At 27.4% G+C, this 21124-nt stretch overlaps 1 protein-coding gene across 1 annotated transcript; it reads left to right on the top strand.

The window, feature by feature from the left end:
• Positions 1-10368: 10368 nt before the first annotated feature.
• On the top strand, positions 10369-17821 carry LOC142229335 (leucine-rich repeat-containing protein 58). The gene is made up of 3 exons (XM_075299889.1): positions 10369-11138; positions 17080-17296; positions 17370-17821. The coding sequence occupies exons 1-3, from the start codon at positions 10630-10632 to the stop codon at positions 17739-17741; spliced, it is 1098 nt and encodes a 365-aa protein (XP_075156004.1). The 5' UTR covers positions 10369-10629; the 3' UTR covers positions 17742-17821.
• The last annotated feature ends 3303 nt before the right edge of the window (positions 17822-21124 follow it).

The raw sequence follows: 21124 nt of genomic DNA, 5'->3' as shown, positions 1-21124 counted from the left end.
TACGGCCGTTTATACTTGTTTTTTTTTTTTTTTTTTTTTTTTTTTTTTATTTCATTCAATTTTGTATTTGTATTTAGCTTACAGATTATTAAAATATTACACACTTCTTATTTTTTGCATTATTAAAAATAATATAACAATTGCAATACATTGACTTGAAAGTTATAAATAATAAACGCTGATAATAATGATGAACTGCAAACTCTGATGAATACGAAGATTTTTTCTTTTCATTTATGCAACTGCATATTCGAGTATGCAAATTAAAATTTCCCAGGTACACTCAGAACATAAACTTAACATAAATTTTTTTTTCATGGAAAATTTTCTCAAAATTTTATTTCTATAATTTTGTTTTAAATTTATTTCTATTGAAATTTTCTAAAAATTTTATTTCTATAGATTTTTTTTCAAAATTGTATTTCTATAGAACATTTTCTCACAATTTTATTTCTATAGAACATTTCCTCACAATCTTATTTCTATAGAAAATTTTGTCAAATTTTATTCCTCTAGAAAATTTTCTCAAATTTTATTTCTATAGATTTTTTTTTTTCAAAATCTTATTCCTCTAGAAATTTTTCTCAAAATTATTTATTCCTCTCGAAAATTTTCTCAAATTTTTTTTCTATAGAAGTTTTTCAAAATTTTATTTTTATAGAAAATTTTCTCAAAATTTTACTTCTATTGAACATTTTTTTGAAAGTTTATTTTTATAGAAAATTTTCTATTAAAAATTTTCTCAAAATTTGCTATGGGAATTTTTTTATGGAAAATTTACTCAACATTTTCTATTAATAATTTTCTCAAAACTTTCTATGAAAAATTTTCTCAAAATTGTGTAATTATACGTCGAATTTTATTTTCATAGAAATTTTTCTCAAAATTTTATTTTAAATTTATTTCTATTGAAAATTTCTAAAAATTTATTTCTATAGAAAATTTTCTATAGATTTTTTTCAAAATTTTATTTCTATAGAAATTTTTTTTAAAATTTTATTTCTATAGAACATTTCCTCACAATTTTATTTCTATAGAACATTTCCTCACAATCTTATTTAAATTTTATTTCTATAGTTTTTTTTCAAAATCTTATTCCTCTAGAAATTTTTCTCAAAATTATTTATTCCTCTCGAAAATTTTCTCAATTTTTTTTTTCTATAGAAAAGTTTTTCAAAATTTTATTTTTATAGAACATTTTCTCAAAATTTTACTTCTATAGAAATTTTTTTTTTTGAAATTTTATTTTTATAAAAAAATTTCTATTAAAAATTTTCTCAAAATTTGCTATGGAAATTTTTTATGGAAAAATTTCTCAAAATTTTCAATGGAAAATTTTCTCAAAAATTTCTATGAAAAATTTTCTCAAAATTTTATTCGTATAGAACTTTTTCAAAATGTTATACCTCTCGAAAATTTTATTTCTCTAGAAAAATTTCTTAAAATATTATTTCTATAGAAAATTTTTTTTTCAAAAAATTTATTTCTATAATTTTTTTTACAAACAAATTTAATAGACTATATCGGTATACAATTATATATAGAACCCATATAAATCGATCCCAAGATTTGACTTCCGGATCCTCATGGAGGAGTAAATTTCATTTGATCCGGTTGAAATTTGGTACGTGACGTTAGTGTTTGCTCTCTAATAACCATGCAAAAATTGGTCCATATCGGCTTATAATTATATATAGTCCCCATATAAACTGACCCTCTAGATTTGACTTCTGGAGCCTCTTGGAGGAGCAAATTTCATACGAACAGGTGAAAATTTGGTACATGATGTTAGTAAATGGCCTCTAAGGTACATGAAAAATTGGTCCATATCGATCCATAATTATAAATAAACCCTCAGATTTGATTTTCGAAGTCTCTTAGAAAAGAAAATTTAATCTGATCCGGTTGAAATGTGGTACGTGATATTAGTATATGACCTCTAACAACTATACACCAAATGGTCCATATTGGTCCATAATTATATATACACGGATGAAAAAGACTGTTTTTCATATGTTTGGCTATAAGCATTATATGTTTGGAACACAAATTTTTAAACACAATATTTTTGAGTGCAAGCATATAATGTTCATAAACTAGCATAACATGTTTGGGACATATATGTTAATATGTTAGAACATATTATGTTTGGGACATAAAATGTTTGTAAATATAATATGCTTGGATGCAAACATATATTAATTTAGAAATAGCCTATAAACATATATGTGTTTAGTAGCTTGGAGCGCTACTTAACAGGGAGCGATATTGAATTAAGTTGGTGGTTGTTGCTTGTTATTACAAAATTAACATTTTATTTTTCCTTGGGCAATTGATCAGCTACTTCTTTGATCCTTACAAACTGTGTGGTCCGCTGTTCGAATCCCCGTCCGGCAAAAGGTAAAATTAAAATAAAAAAAATCATAAAATTGAATAATTTCTTCTACAATGTTTGTATTACAGAAAAAGGTGCTAAGAACTAAAAAATCTCGTGGAAGTGAGAAAGATGTCGGGGAATATACAATTGGGCAGAAACAAAATTTTGAGCATTCAGGTCGAAAACCTATGTTGTTAGCACCTATATTACCTGCTTATTTTCATAATTCATTATGATTGTAAATATATAAATAAATAAATAAAATTTTGAGCACAATATTGTTTGGGAGAATTTTTTAAGCATATAATATTTTTGGGTGCAAAATGCTTCCAAACATATTATATGGTCACATAATAACATATTGTTTTTTGGAAGACAACATTATTGAATTTGGATGCAAAAATACAAAATGTTTGGAACTTAGACTACCCAAACATATATTGTTTAGACCAATATGCTTTCAAACATATTATATATTGGTAGAGTTCATACATATAAATGCTTGGGCAATACCCAAAAATGTATATGCTTGAAGCAAAATATGTTTGGGAGTATATGTTACAGAAGCGATTTTTTGTGAGGGTGTAGGCCCCATATAAACCGATCTCTAGATTTTACTTCCGAACAATTTTTATTCGATATTCTGAATACACCACAATTCAGAATATTTGTACTTTAGGGCAAAGATTATAAAAGAGGAAGATGGGAGATTGGCTTGCGTCGTACCAAATGTTGTATTTACCACATTAGTTTAATACATGTTTGCAATCTTTTAGTTGCTTTTAGTTTTTATTTTTTAAATGAAAAATGTAATTTTCTTAATGAAACAATGTTAAATTTTAGGCAACAACAAAACAAATTACATTTTCCCCTTTATGGAAATTTATTTCGTGCTCTTAATTTCTTTTTATTTGCATTTTAAAGCTATGTCAATACTTGTCGTATACGCGTTTGGTTCGAGTATTAAACTAATGTGGTAAATGGTTTGATGTGCTCAGTAGCCAATCGCCCATCTTCCTCTTATATAATCTTTGCTTTAGGGGGTCTGGGAATAATATTTCGATGTGTTAAGGTTGAATTACACAACATGCGTCAATCCGTGCGTTGATGGAAGGGTTGGTTGATTTTTTCTGTTTGCGGCAGGCTATTCGAACTTTTGATTTCAAAGATAAATTTCAACACTTCAATCAAAAACAATGGAAGATGAAGATGGGAAAATGGCAGCAGAGGGTATCAAACCATTGACGGCGTTCGATGCAAACGTGTCGTTTATGATTTTTTGTTCCACAAATTAAACTAAGAATAAAAAGAAATTTATATCAGGGAATGACGTAGAACAATCGGTCAAAAGTTTCTCATTATTATTTACACAAAATTTAACATCATTTGTGAGTTTTTAACAAAAAATATTGCAAATTAAAAATGAACGAACGTGTATGTATCGAACACCGTAGATGCAACTTTTGGTATGACGTCGCCCATTCTCCCGTCTTCATCATCTATTGTTTTTGACTTCAATCATCGGACGCATGGTATGTAATTCTACCTTTACGAATAGAATGACAAAACTATCCTATGGTGGAGAGCAAAAAAATAGCAGAAAATTTTTGACATTTCATCAAACTGTGAATGTTTTCCCTCTTGCAGCAAACTTTTGGCTATTTTAGCAGATTTCTCTGTTTTGGTTACTGACTGCTGTTCCTACTAACAAATTTCTTTGGGTGTATCTAACAAAAAATCTAAATTAACACTTTTTACTGTTTTACCATTTCCTAGCAAACCAAACTGTTGTTGTTGACAATCTCATGTATTTTTGTTTTTAATAACATATGAATTTGTATTGAATTTCTGGGGATGAGAAATCCAAATGGGATACCCTAATATACTTTGATGCTAATTAATATTATGAAATAACCATGCTTGTTTTGTAACGAAATGATTTCACATATCAATATTGTGTTTGTGGATACAAACAAATCTACCTAGAGTAGCAAAAAACAAGTATATACGGCCGCAAGTTCGGCCAGGCCGAATCTTATGTACCCACCACCATGGATTGCGTAGAAACTTCTACGAAAGACTGTCATCCACAATCGAATTACTTGGGTTGTGCTATCTTAAAACTTCTTAACATCGTTTTCTAAATTGTGATTTAGTCCATACATGGTATATATTAGACAAAAAAGTTATGTATAGTTGTCTATAAATAATTACGAATCGATATGGGCTTTTTGTACGTAGAGAGCCAGAATTGAAATATGGGGGTCGCTTATATGGGGGCTATATACAATTATGAACTTGATATGGACCAATTTTTGTGTGATTGGGGATCGATTTATCTGAGGGTCATATATAACTATAGACCGATATGGACCTAGTTAGGCATGGTTGTTAACGACCATATACTAGCACAATGTACCAAATTTCAAGCAGATCGGATGAATTTTGCTTCTTCAAAAGGCACCGGAGGTCAAATCTGGGGATCGGTTTATATGGTAGCTATATATAATTATGGACTGATAGGAACCAATTCCTGCATGGTTGTTGGATACCATATACTAACATCACGTACCAAATTCCAACCGAATGGGAAGAATTTTGCTCTTCCAAGAGGCTCTGGAGGTCAAATCTGGGGATCGGTTTATATGCGGCCTATATATAATTATGGACCGATATCGACCAATTTTTGCATGGGAGTTTGAGGCCATATATTAACACCACGTACCAAATATCAACTGAATCATATGAACTTTGGTCTTCCAAGAGGTTCCGGAGGTCAAATGTGGTGATAGGTTTATATGGGGGCTATATATAATTATGAACCGATGTGCACCAATTTTTGCATGGTTGTTAGAGACCATATACTAACACCATGTACCAAATTTCAGCCGGATCGGATAAAATTTGCTTCTCTTAGAGGCCTCGCAAGCCAAATCGGGGGATCGGTTTATATGGGGGTTATATATAATTATGGACCGATGTCGACCAATTTTTGCATGGTTGTTAGAGACCATATACTAACATCATGTACCAAATTTCAGCCGGATCGGATGAAATTTGCTTCTCTTAGAGGCCTCGCAAGCCAAATCGGGGGATCGGTTTATATGGGGGCTATATATAATTATGAACCGATGTCGACCAATTTTTGCGTGGTTGTAAGAGACCATATACTGACACCATGTACCAAATTTCAGCCGGATCGGATGAAATTTGCCTTTCTTAGGGGCCTCGCAAGCCAAATCGGGGGATCGGTTTATATGGGGGCTATATATAATTATGAACCGATGTGGACCAATTTTTGCATGGTTGTTAGAGACCATATACTAACACCATGTACCAAATTTCAGCCGGATCGGATGAAATTTCCTTCTCTTAGAGGCCTCGCAAGCCAAATTTTGGGGTCCGTTTATATGGGGGCTATACGTAAAAGTGGACCGATATGGCCCGTTTATATGGGGGCTATACGTAAAAGTGGACCGATATGGCCCATTTGCAATACCATCCGACCTACATCAATAACAACTACTTGTGCCAAGTTTCAAGTCGATAGCTTGTTTCGTTCGGAAGTTAGCGTGATTTCAACAGACGGACGGACGGACGGACGGACGGACGGACATGCTCAGATCGACTCAGAATTTCACCACGACCCAGAATATATATACTTTATGGGGTCTTAGAGCAATATTTCGATGTGTTACAAACGGAATGACAAAGTTAATATACCCCCCATCCTATGGTGGTGGGTATAAAAATGTATATCAAAATAAAAAAACACAAATGAGCAAAGCTACAAAATAATTTTAACAAGAGTAAGAATGGGAATTTTGGCACTAAAGTTTATAGTACATATTGTAAATTTATTTATTTTAATGATTATTTTTATGAAAATATTTATATATAAAAAGGTGGGTATTAAGTTTGAGTTTAGCCGCTAAAATCCCCATTTTTCACGATTACTTTTCTTAATTAATCCACTTTAAGGAATACGAAAATTTGCTTTGGGCTATTCCCCATCAAGTTATAATAAAATTTGCCACAAATATGTATAATTTTATACCTTTTTTTACTGATTTAGTTTTCACTTTAGCGTTTTTAGCGGCTAAACTCGAACTTAATACCCATCTTAAAAATTAAATGATTTTTTATACCCTTCACCACTACTGTGGTACAGGGTATAATAAATTTGTGCATTTGTATGTAACGCCAAGAAGGAAAAGTCTGAGACCCATCGTTTAGTATACCGATCGTCTTAGAATTAAATTCTTAGTCGATTTATCGATGTCCGCCCGTCTGTCTGTCTGTCTGTTCATATATTTTTGAGCGCAAAGTACAGGTCGCAGTTTAAGTCCGATCGTCCTCAAATTTGGCACAGGGTCGTTTTAGGGAACAAAGACGATCGCTATTGATTTTGGAAAAAATCGGTTCAGATTTAGATATAGCTGTCATATATATATTTATCTGGTTATAATTGGCGTGTTTATCAACCGATGTTCTTCAAATTCCGTACATCCAAATATTTTATGAGTCTCGAAAATCTTGCAAAATATCAGCCAAATCGGTTCCGATTTAGATATAGCTCCCATATATATCTTTCGTCCGATTTAGACTCATATGGCAACAGAGGCCAAAGTTTACTCCCGATTTTCGTGAAATTTTGCGCAGAGAGTAGAGTTGGCATTCTACCAACGCTTGGTAAATTTGATTGAAATCGGTTCATATTTAGATATAGCTCCCATATATATCTTTCGTCCGATTTGCACTTATATGACCTCAAAAGCCAGAGCTTTGTGCTGACTTGCTTCAAATTTTACACGAGAGGTAGGTTTAACGGTGTCGTTATGTGTGCCAAATTTGATTGAAATCGGTTCATATTTAGATATAGCTCCCATATATATCTTTCGTCTGATTTGGACTTATATGGCCTCAAAAGCCAGAGTTTTGCCCTGACTTGCTTCAAATTTTGCACAAGGAGTACGTTTAATAGTATCGGTAAGTCTGCCAAATTTGGTTGAAATCGGTTCATATTTAGATATAGCTCCCATATATATCTTTCGCTCGATTTACACTCATATGACCAGGGGGGCCAAAGTTATAGTCCCATTTACGTGAAATTTCGCATAGATAGCAGAATTATTATTCTAACTATACATGTCAAATTTAGTCAAAATCGGTTCAGATTATATATAGCTCCCATATATACGTACAGCAGAATTGGGGAAATATTTCATATTTTAGACCCATTTTCAATGGTATTTTCCTCCAATTGACTGGATAGTTTCCACAGAGAATATATTTAATATGATATTTAGGTGTGTCAAGTTTGATTTAATTTGGCTCAGATTTAGATAAAGCCTCCATATATTCGTTTTTCCAGTTTATACAAATATGACCAAAATTCCCTGACTTTATACAAAATTCTGTGATGATTTCCCCATATCTTAAAGGGTGATACGTTCAAAATTTGGTCAAGGGAAAACGCGTGTAAATCGGTGAAATCGTTTATTTAAAAAATCAAATTAAATTTCTTTTTCAAGTTCAATTAGTATAAAATTCAGGGAAAATATTCAGTTAGGCTTTCGCTTTTCCAAATCGGAATTGCCGGGCCTCACGCTTGACACCTGCCATCAGATTTTGTACAGCCACCTTGTCCACCTTCTTCGCCGCAGAAAGCCAGTTTGCCTTGAACTGCTGCTCGTCCTTAGCAGTTTTTTTGGTCTTCTTTAGGTTCCGCTTGACACGAGCCCAGTATTTCTCAATTGGGCGGAGCTCTGGCGTGTTGGGAGGGTTCTTGTCCTTGGGAACCACCTGCACGTTGTTGGCGGCGTACCACTCCATGGCCTTTTTACCGTAATGGCAAGATGCCAAATCCGGCCAAAATAGTACGGAACAACCGTGTTTCTTTAGGAAAGGCAGCAGACGTTTATTCAAACACTCTTTCACGTAAATTTCTTGGTTGACAGTCCCGGAAGCTATGAAAATGCTGCTTTTCAAGCCACAGGTACAGATGGCTTGCCAAACCAGATATTTCTTTGCGAACTTTGACAGTTTTATGTGCTTGAAAATATCTGCTACCTTTCCCCTTCCTTTTGCCGTATAAAACTCCTGTCCCGGAAGCTGCTTGTAGTCGGCTTTGACGTAGGTTTCGTCGTCCATTACCACGCAGTCAAACTTCGTCAGCATCGTCGTGTACAGCCTCCGGGATCGCGCTTTGGCCGTCGTATTTTGTTTATCATCGCGATTTGGAGTCACTACCTTCTTGTAAGTCGACAGTCCGGCACGTTTTTTGACTCGATGCACGGTTGTAGACGATACACCCAGCTTATTTGCGGCATCTCGGAGAGAGAGATTAGGGTTTCGCATGAAACTACCGGCAACTCTCTTTTTCGTCTCAGCGGCTTCCGGTTTTCGATTTCCCCCGATCTAGACTTCCTGGCTGTCGACAAACGTTCCCCAAACACTTTAATTACATTTGTAACGGTTGATTTGGCAACTTTTAGCGATTTTGCCAGCTTTGCGTGCGAGTAGCTCGGATTTTCGCGATGCGCGAGCAAAATTTTGATACGCTCTCTTCTTGCTTGGACGGCATTTTGACAACTGAAGAGTGAATTCCAAAATCAAAATAGGAGCAACATTCTACACACACACACCTTCAAAATGAGGGGTGTTCAGGTTTTTTTAAATGCAAAATTGAAAGAAATACGTCAAGTTTATATTGACCAAATTTTGACCGTATCACCCTTTAGTCATATCCTATACACTGTAATGCCAGAATTTCCACAGAACGGTTGAGTTTTAAATAAGGCTCCAAGTCGCCAGACTTGACCAAATAATATATCATAATCCACACTTGACCACATATCTTGGCGAGATCTAACCAATATCCTTGTAAAATCGCCACTGATGAGTTGCAAAAATTGTAAATATTACTAAAATTGTCCTATATCTCGAATACATATGTATCGCCTGATAAATCATAAAAGCTCTTTTGTACAATTGCATTAAAATTTCTCTCGCTTCATATGTCCCATATTTATTATACCCTTCACCACTACTGTGGTACAGGGTATAATAAGTTTGTGCATTTGTATGTAACGCCAAGAAGGAGTAATCATAGACCAACCTTTTAGTATACGGATCGGCTTCGAATTAAATTCTGAGTCGATTTAGCGATGTCCGTCTGTCTGTCCGTCTGTCTGTCTGTTGATGTATTTTTGTGTGCAAAGTACAGCTGGCAGTTTTAGTCCGATTGTCCTAAAATTTAGTATAGGGTCCTGTTTCGGCTCAAAGACGATCCCTATTGATTTTGGAAAAAATCGGTTCAGATTTAGATATAGCTACCATATATATTTTTCACCGATCTGGTCATAATTGGCGTGTATATCAACCGATCTTCCTCAAATTCCGTACATCTGAATATTTTATGAGTCTCGAAAAACTTGCCAAATATCAGCAAAATCGGTTCAGATTTAGATATAGCTTCCATATATGCTTCAGATTTAAATGTTTCCCATATTTGTTTACTAACATTGTGCTCCACCCTAGTGCATTAGCCGACTTAAATTTTGAGTCTATAGATTTTGTAGAAGTCTATCAAATTCTGTCCAGATGGAGTGATATTTAACATAAATGTATGTATTTTGGATAAACCTTTATATATAGCCCCCAACACATTTGACGGATGTGATATGGTATCGGAAATTTAGATCTACAAAGTGGTGCAGGGTATAATGTAGTCGGCCCCTCCCGACTTTAGACTTTCCTTACTTGTTTATATCCTATGTATGGGACCTTTTTAATTGTAATCCCTCCTTAAATCTAGACAAAATCTTATTATTATTGTTTTAATAAAACCTATAGGGGTAAAAATCCGAAAATTGCAAACCACATCGTTATACGCAGTTATAGGCGTCATCCATACAATCCCAACCACCAGTCCGTCTGGTAAAGATTATTATGAACTTTACGAAGCAGAGAGTAGCTTGAACAACCAGAGCAAATTCGATTATCATTTGCAAAACGAACGTTTCGAAATACGGACGGTATAGCAAGTAATAAAATTAATTTCCAGTGAAACGATTTGAAAGCAAAACAAAAAAAAAAAGAAATAAATAACAAAGAAATCTAAATGAAACGGAAATAATGTGACACCATCAGTGATATATTTTTATAAAAAATAAAACGCCAAAGACCTTCTATAAATACAAGAAATAAACAAACATTTTCTTTACGCTCAACAAAATCAATTAATCAATATGGAAGTGTATACATCGGATAGCAGTGATACCGATTCACGTGAACATAAGACCTTAGATTATAGCCGCATGAATCTTTACGATATTAACCTGGAAGATGACCTATATTCAGAAACCAAGCAACGTCTAAAATCACAAAAGGATATCGAAATTTTGCTGATCAACAATAATCGCTTGAAATATTTGCCCACATCTATAAAAACATTTATCAATTTAAGAACTTTGGACTTAAGCTATAATCGCTTGACTGAATTGCCAGAAGCTGTGTTTTCCATGCCATTTCTAGTAACCCTGGTGGCCAAAAATAATCAGCTAACAAATCAATCATTGCCCAAGACATTCAGCCCCAGTGGAAGGAATCAATATAGCTCATTGAAAGAATTGAATCTAAGTGGAAATCTATTGACTCATTTTCCCGAACAACTAATCGATTTGAGATACTTGAAATACTTATATATGGGAGGCAATAAAATAACCGCTATCAGCAAAGATATATGGAAAATGCAAAGGTTTGTTGTTCCATAGCTTAATCATAATGATAATGATTTTTTTCATATTTCGTCTGGTTAATACATTTTCCACTTGCGCAAATACCCCATTTTCCATTTTAAAATATGGGGAGGGGAGAATTATGGACTTATATTAATATTTATATATATATACATACGATATGTGTATAAATATTGATAATCTTTATATTAAGGGTCATCAGTACTATACAAAACTGTCTATACATATTGCCACCGAAATCTCTTGTTTTTTAGTCCAAAGATGATTTATATTCTTTGTTATTATAATAAATATATTTTTGCAAAAGATTAACTTTTGCATTCAAATATTCCTACGCTCACAACTCCAAATAGATGAAAATAATAGAGTTTACTTATCGAAGTGCTTCTTCTGGATTCTTGTCTACTAAACACTCAAACAAAAAAAAAAAAAAATAATAAAGCAAAAAATTTTAAAAAATATATATTTTTTGGATAACAAGAAAAACGATGATTGGTTGGATTTGAGAATTACAAAAGTGGAATAGAATATTTTGCCAAAATTTTATTTCTATAGAAAATTGTGTCAACATTTTATTTCTATAAAAATTTTTACAAAATGTTATATCTTTTAAAAATTTTGCCAACATTTTATTTCTATAAAAAATGTTGTCAAAATTTAATCTCTATAAGATATTTTATAAATTTTTTTTTTTCTATAGAAAATTTTGTCAAAATTTTATTTCTGTAAAAATGTTGTCAAAATTTTATTTGTATAGAAAATTTTGTTAAAATTTTATTTCTATAGAAAATTTTGTCAAAATTTTATTTCCATGGAAAATTTTGTCAAAATTTTATTTCTATGGAAAACTATCGAAAAATTTATCAAAATTATTTCTGTAGAAAATTTTGTCAAAATTTTATCTTTATAGAAAATTTTGTCAATATTTTATTTCTATAAAAATTTTTACAAAATGTTATATCTATTAAAAATTTTATCAACATTTTATTTGTATAAAAAATGTTGTCAAAATTTAATCTCTATAGAAAATTTTATAAAAATTTTATTTCTATAGAAAATTTTGTCAAAATTTTATTTCTGTAAAAATGTTGTCAAAATTTTATTTCTATAGAAAATTTTGTTAAAATTTTATTTCTATAGAAAATTTTGTCAAAGGTTTATTTCTATAGAAAATTTTGTCAAAATTTTATTTCCATGGAAAATTTTCTCAAAATTTTATTTCTATGGAAAATTTTATTTATTGTCAATATTTTATATCTAATGTTATATCAATTAAAAATTTGGCAACATTTTATTTCTATAAACAATTTTGTCAAAATTTAATCTCTATAGATTTTATTTCTATAGAAAATTTTGTCAAAATTTTATTTCTGTAAAAATGTTGTCAAAATTTTATTTCTATAGAAATTTTTGTTAAAATTTTAGTGCTATAGAAAATTTTGTCCAAATTTTATTTCTGTAGAAAATTTTGTCAAAATTTTATTTCCATGGAAAATTTTCTCAAAATTTTATTTCTATAGAAAACTATCGAAAAATTTATCAAAATTATTTCTGTAGAAAATTTTGTCAAAATTTCATTTCTATAGAAAATTATGTCAATATTTTATTTATATAAAAACTTTTACAAAATGTTATATCAATTAAAAATTTGGCAACATTTTATTTCTATAAACAATTTTGTCAAAATTTAATCTCTATAGAAAATTTTATTTCTATAGAAAATTTTGTCAAAATTTTATTTCTGTAAAAATGTTGTCAAAATTTTATTTCTATAGAAATTTTTGTTAAAATTTTAGTGCTATAGAAATTTTTGTTAAAATTTTAGTGCTATAGAAAATTTTGTTAAAATTTTAGTGCTATAGAAAATTTTGTTAAAATTTTATTTCTATAGAAAATTTTGTCAAAATTTTATTTCCATGGAAAACTATCGAAAAATTTATCAAAATTATTTCTGTAGAAAATTTTGTCAAAATTTTATTTTTATAGAAAATTTTGTCAATATTTTATTTCTATAAAATTTTTACAAAATGTTATGTCTATTAAAAATTTTGTCAACATTTTATTTGTATAAAAAATGTTGTCAAAATGTAATCTCTATAGAAAATTTTATAAAAATTTTATTTCTATAGAAAATTTTGTCAATATTTTATTTCTATAAAAATTTTTACAAAATGTTATATCTATTAAAAATTTTGTCAACATTTTATTTTTATAAAAAATGTTGTCAAAATTTAATCTCTATAGAAAATTTTATAAAAATTTTATATCTATAGAAAATTTTGTCAAAATTTTATTTCTGTAAAAATGTTGTCAAAATTTTATTTCTATAGAAAATTTTGTTAAAATTTTATTTCTATAGAAAATTTTGTTAAAATTTTATTTCTATAGAAAATTTTGTCAAAATTTTATTTCCATGGAAAATTTTCTCAAAATTTTATTTCTATGGAAAACTTTGTAATTTTTATTTTGTATAGAAAATGTTGTCAAAATTTTATTTATATTTATTTTATTTCATAATTATATATCTTCCCAATATAAACCGACCACCATGATATGACTTCAGCAGCCTCATGGAGGAACAATTTCCATCCGATCCGATGGCTTGTTTCAACAGACGGACGGACAGACATCGCTAGATCGACTCTGAATTTCACAACAGCTCAGAATATTTATACATTGTGTGGTCTGAGAATAATATTTCGATGTGTTACGAACGGAATGACAGAATTAGTAGGGGCGTACTAAGGTGGAAGGTATAAAAATAGCAGATAATGGTTGCTATTTCAGCAAACAGTGAATGTTTTCTACCTTGCAGCAAACTTTTTAGCAGATTTTTCTGCTGAGCCTACTGTCTGCTTTATCATTTTCAGCAGACTTTTGAGTGTATTAGCAGATATTTCTGCTCTTCCTACTAACAAATTTCTTTGGGTGTATCTAACAAAAATCTAAATTCACACTTTTTACTGTTTTTATTTCTATAGAAAATTTTTTCAAAATTTTATTTCTATAAACAATTTTGTCAAAATTTTATTTCTATAGAAAACTTTGTCAAAATTTAATTTCTATAGAACATTTTGTCAACATTTTATTTCTATAGACAATTTTGTCAACATATTTCTATAAAAATTTTGTCAAAATTTTATTTCGATAGAAAATTTTGTCAATATTTTATCTCTATAAAATTTTTGTCAATATTTTATTTCTATAGAAAATTATGTTAAAATTTAGTTTCTAAGAAAATTTTGTCAAAATTTTATTTCTATAGAAAATTTTGTCAAAATTTTATTTCTATAGAAAATTTTGTCAAAATTTTATTTCTATAGAAAATTTTGCCAAAATTTTATTTCTATAGAAAATTTTGTCAACATATTTCTATAACAAATTTCTATGGAAAAATTTCTCAAAATTTTATTCCTATAGGAAATTTTATCTAGGTATTATTTTTATGGGAAATTTTGTCAAAATTTTATTTCTATAGAAAATTTTGCCAAAATTTTATTTTTATGGAATATTTTGTCAAAATTTTATTTCTATGGCAATTTTTTCCAATTTTCTTTTCTAAAGAAAATTTTGTCAAAATTTTATTTCTACAGAAGAATGTTTTGCAAAATCTAACAAAACATCAAGAATTCTACCAAACAGTAAAAAATCTACCAGTTTTGCTAGAATTCTACCAACTGTAGCCACCGTGGTCTCGCAGCCAGTGTTTTTATCCTTGAGCGAGGACAGTATGTTTAAAAAAATATCTAAAAAATACCACCTTATTCCATTTAGATAATTATTTACCAATAGACCTTTCACAATTTTAATTTCAGCACTGATCTTTTGGTTTTCTTCAAATAATTTATAAGAAGCTATTTGCTCTTGGTGTTTCACACAATATTAAAATGGTTCTTGAAATAAATTGTATTCCTTTTTTTTGAGATTTTCGTAAAGCGCTATTAAAATAAATGTGAATTATTTTAATATTTAATATGAATTTAATATAAATTTTTGGATTTTTAACTATCATTAATGTCAATTATGTTAGGTTAGGTTTAAGTGGAAGCCCGCTTTTTTTCAATTGGACCATTTCGCATTGTGATACATCATTAAATAAAAATACCTATTACATATACCCTCCAAAAAAAATCAACGAAAATTTATATAGCATTATTTGAGTTGACAAAACTAGTTCATTTTGGTTAAATTTTGCCAACTATGAGAACATTTTTCATAATCTAAGTATTTGTTGATTACTTTAATTATATTACTTCAAATTAAAAAAAAAAATGTTTTATACAATATTAAGTTCACGATTTTACTAAATTCGAAATTCGTATGAAGTAGGTCATAATTTTCTAATTTTCATAATTTTCTAAAATGGGTAAATTTTACTAAAATTGTGTAACATATGACTTTAACTTCGTATAGTGCAAAAAACTTTTTAACAATTTCTTCTTCAAACTATGAAATTTTCTTATAATTTTTAATTGCTCTTTTTAATAAACGAAACTTTCTAATATTAAATTTTGACAAGAAAAACTTTTTAACATTTTTTTCTTCAAACTATGAAATTTTCTTATAATTTTTAATTTTTTCTTTTTAATAAAGGAAACTTTCTAATATTGGGGAAATTTTTATTAAACGTAATAATTTCCACAAAATTAAAATAAAGTTTGGCGACCTCGAGGTTTTAACTTTATTTCTTTAAAAATTTTGTCAACATTTTATTTCTATTTTTATGGAATATTTTGTCAAAATTTTATTTCTATAGAAAATTTTATCAAAATTCTATTTCTATCGAAAATTTTATAAACATTTTATTTCTATAAAAAATTTTGTCAAAATTTTATTTCTATGGAAAATTTTGTCATTTTTTTTGTATAGAAAATTTTTTCAACATTTTATTTCTTTTGAAATATTTTTTCAAAATTTTATTTGTATAAAAAATTTTGTCAATTTGTTTTGTATAGAAAATTTTGTCAAAATTTTATTTTTTTTTTGAAATATTTTTCAAAATTTTATTTATATAAAAAATTTGTCAAAATTTTATTTCTATAGAAAATTTTATCATTTTTTTTACGAATTTATTTATGCATTTTTTATGAATATTTTTACGAATTTATTTTAATATCTATTTTATTTATTTCTTAGTCTTCAAGTTCTATCCATTGGTGGAAATTTAATAACAGAAGTTCCCGAATCGGTTGGTTTGCTTAGCCAACTACAGGCCTTATAATTTTTAATTTTTTCTTTTTTAATAAAGGAAACTTTGTAATATTGGAGAAATTTTTATTAAACGTAATAATTTCCACAAAATTAAAATAAAGTTTGGTGACCTCGATAATGGACTAATGTATTAACTTATGATTTATTTCTTTAACAATTGTGTCAACATTTTATTTCTATAAAAAATTTTGTCAAAATTTTATTTCTATGAAATATTTTGTCAAAATTTTATTTCTATAGAAAATTTTGTCAACATTTTATATCTATAGAAAATTTTATCAAAATTCTATTTCTATCGAAAATTTTATAAACATTTTATTTATGTAGAAAATTTTGTCAAAATGTTATTTCTATGGAAAAATTTGTCAATTTTTTTTTGTATAGAAAATTTTTTTCAACATTTTATTTTTATGAAATATTTTGTCAAAATTTTATTTGTATAAAAAATTTTGGCAATTTTTTTGTATAGAAAAAAATTTTCAACATTTTATTTTTAAGAAATATTTTGTCAAAATTTTATTTGTATAAAAAATTTTGGCAATTTTTTTGTATAGAAAAATTTTTTCAACATTTTATTTTTATGAAATATTTTGTCAAAATTTTATTTATATAAAAAAATTTGTCAAAATTGTATTTCTACAGAAAATTTTATCAATATTTTTTCACGAATTTATTTATAATTTTTTTATGAATATTTTTACGAATTTATCCATTTTATTTATTTCTTAGTCTTCAAGTTCTATCCATTGGTGGAAATTTAATAACAGAAGTTCCCGAATCGGTTGGTTTGCTTAGCCAGCTACAGGCCTTAGTGCTATGTGATAACCTAATTGAAAATCTCCCAGCTAGTATTGCTCGTTTGAAGACCCTGAAATCATTGCTGCTTCATAAGAATCGACTGAAACATTTGCCCCGTGATATTGTAGCTTTAAAAAATTTAGCAGAGGTATGAATACTTCTTTGCTCCTTTTCTTTAACCTCCTTTTCATATATTGTATATTTCTTCTTAAACATTTTAGCTTAGTCTCAGAGATAATCCCTTAGTTGTTCGTTTTGTTCAAGATATGGCCCTTAATCCTCCTAGCCTTATGGAACTATCTGCACGAATGGTGAAATCTACTGGCGTCGAAGTGTGTCCTGGTGATGTACCCCAAACCATATTAGAATACCTCAGTTGCGCCAATTGCTGTGTAAATCCCAATTGTAAGGGTGTCTTCTTTGATAACCGAGTGGAGCATATAAAATTTGTTGATTTTTGTGGTAAATATCGTGTCCCATTATTGCAATATCTATGTTCATCGAAATGTATTGAGCCAGAAGAAGAACCAAGGGCGGCCCATTCCAGTAGTAATGCCCGTGGATACATGATGCGTAAAGTTTTACTTGGTTGATGGCAATGTAACTGTAACCCCTTTTTTAATTGTCATTTATTTAAATAAATATTTTAAAAAAAAATCTTTATTGTTTAAATATTTGCAACGAAAAATATGTATGGGGAGCAAAGCAACTCACATAGTACCTATTACGAATACTGCTACTACCTTAGTGTACGGTTTACGGTGCATTGTTAAAATAACAACAATTTACTGACATTTTTGGATTTTTAAATACCAACTTTGAAATATTTTTTTTTAATTTAACGCGCTTCTTACAATCTCCACGACGTCGAAAACAGTCGTATACGATATCTAAATCTCGTCGGCAAAGCATCGTCCCTATTGAAAAGTTGTACCATGCCAAGTTACTAAATTGAAGGGGCGTTAGAGTATCTTTACTTTGTTCTATTTTGAAACAATTAAACTTACATTTAAACATTTAAAATATAAAATTTTATGAATTGTTTTCTGAAAGGTAATGATTGGTTGGATATTGTATTTATAACATTTGTAATTATATTATAAATATATTTTGTCAAAATTTTATTTCTATAGAACAAGTTGTCAAAATTTTATTTCTGTAGACAATTTTGTAAAAAATTTGTTTCTATCGAAAATTTTGTCAAAATCTATAGGGCTTTGCCCAAATAAATTTGACAAACATTCTTTTCCTCTGTTGGTTAAGCTACACTTGTAGTTTAGTCAATGTATGATTTTAAGCTGCAATAAAAACAACAACAATGCTTAAAGAACAAAACCAACAATAACAAAAAGAAAAATTTTATTTCTATAAAAAAAATTGTCAAAGTTTTATTTCTATAAAAAAAATTGTCAACATTTTATTTCTGTAGAAATTTTATTACAATTTTATTTCTGTAAAATATTTTATTAAAATGTTATTTCTATAGAAAAGTTTTTCAAAATTTTATAGCTATAGAAAAATTTTCAAAATGTTATTTCTATAGAAAATTTTTCAAAATTTTACTTTTGTAGAAAATTTTTTAAAATTTTGTTTCTAAAGAAAATTTTATCAAAATTTTATTTCTATAGAAAATTTTGTCAAAATTTTATTGATTAGAAAATTTTGTCAACTTTTTATTTCTATAAAAAATTTTGTAAAAATTTTATTTCTATATTAAATTTTATAAAAATTGTATTTCTAGCGAAAATTTTGTAAATATTTTATTTGTATACAAAATTTGTCAAAATTTTATTTCTATAGAAAATTTTACCAATTTTTTTTTCTACAGAAAATTTTGCAAAATTTTATTTCTGCAGAAAATTTTATCAAAATTTTATTTCTATAGAAAATTTTGCCAAAATTTTTTTCTACAGAAAATTTTGCAAAATTTTATTTCTGCAGAAAATTTTATAAAAATTTTATTTCTATAGAAAGTGTTGTCAACATTTTATATCTATAGAAAATTTTTCAAAATTTTATTTCTATAGAAAATTTTGTCAATATTTTATTTCTATGGAAAATTTTGTCAAATTTATTTCTATATAAAATTTTATCAAAATTGCATTTCTATAGAAAATTTTATAAATATTTTATTTATATAAAAAAAATTGTCAAAATTTGATTTCTATAGAACATTTTGTCAATATTTTATTTCTATAGAAAATTTTGTCAAAATTTTATATCTCTAGAAAATTTTATCAAAATTTTATTTCTATAGAAATTTTTTTCAAAATTTTATTTCTATAGAAAATTTTATCAAAATTTTATTGATATAGAAAATGTTGTCAAAATTTTATTGATATAGAAAATTTTCGCAAAATTTTATTTCTATAAAAAATTTTGTCCAAATTTTATTTCTATATTAAATTTTATCAAAATTGTATTTCTAGCGAAAATTTTGTCAACATTTTATTTGTATACAAAATTTGATTTCTATAGAAAATTTTGTCAAAATTTTATTTCTATAGAAAATTTTGCCAAAATTTGTTTCTACAGAAAATTTTGCAAAATTTTATTTCTGCAGAAAATTTTATCAAAATTTTATTTCTATAGAAAATGTTGTCAACATTTTATATCTATAGAAAAATTTTCAAAATGTTATTTCTATAGAAAATTTTGTCAATATTTTATTTCTATGGAAAATTTTGCCAAATTTTTATTTCTATAAAAAATTTTGTCAAAATTTTATTTCTATAGAAAATTTTATCAAATTTGCATTTCTATAGAAAATTTTGTCAAAATTTTATTTATATAAAAAATTTGTCAAAATTTTATTTCTATAGAAAATTTTGTCAAAACTTTATTTCTATAGAAAATTTTGTCAAAATTTTATTTCTATCGAAAATTTAATCAAAATTTGATTTCTATAGAAAATTTTATATCTATAAAAATTTTTATCAAAATTTTATTTCTATAGAAAATGTTATCAAAATTTTATTGATATAGAAAATTTTGTCAAAATTTTATTGATATAGAAAATTTTCGCAAAATTTTATTTCTAAAAAAAATTTGTCGAAATTTTATTTCTATATAAAATTTTATCAAAATTGTATTTCTAGCGAAAATTTTGACAACATTTTTTTTGTGTACAAAATTTGTCAAAATTTGATCTCTATAGAAATTTTTTTCAAAATTTTATTTCTATAGAAAATGTTGTCAACATTTTATATTTATAGAAAAATTTTCAAAATTTTATTTCTATAGAAAATTTTGTCAAAATTTTTTTTCTCCAGAAAATTTTGCAAAATTTTATTTCTGCAGAAAATTTTATCAAAATTTCATGTCTATAGAAAATGTTGTCAACAATTTGTATCTATAGAAAAATTTTCAAAATTTTATTTCTATAGAAAATTTTGTCAATATTTTATTTCTATGGAAAATTTTGTCAATTTTTTATTTCTATGGAAAATTTGGTCAAATTTTTATTTCTATAGAAAATTTAATCAAAATTTGATTTCTATAGAAAATTTTGTCAACATTTTATTTCTGTAGAAATTTTTGTCAAAATTTTATATCTATAGAAAATTTTATCAGTTGCGTTTGAAATTAGCAAATATTACATTCACAAAAAACATTTTTTTCTGATTCAATTAATTTTTAATGGAAACCTTTTTAATCAGATAAATGATAGTATCAATTAAAAAATTAATTGATACTATTAATTTTTATAATTGATTTTTGTTTCAATTAAAAAATTTGTTAAATCAATAAAATTTTTATTTGAATATTTTTTAAATCTTTAATAGGAAAATTTTGCGTGAAAATTTTTTTTGATTCCTTCACCTAAACTTATATCAACAAGTTTTTTCATTACTCTATAGAAAATTTTTTCATTAAAAGAGAACAAAATATTCATATATTTTAATTCGAGGTCAATTAAAACTAGATCACTTAGAAAATACAACAAAATTATTCATATACATATGCTGAAAAATAT

This window comes from Haematobia irritans, chromosome 3, assembly GCF_050003625.1.
Source record: "Haematobia irritans isolate KBUSLIRL chromosome 3, ASM5000362v1, whole genome shotgun sequence".
Lineage (NCBI taxonomy): Eukaryota > Metazoa > Arthropoda > Insecta > Diptera > Muscidae > Haematobia > Haematobia irritans.
Note: the sequence above shows the minus strand (reverse complement) of the source record. Positions and strands in the feature narration are given on the sequence as shown.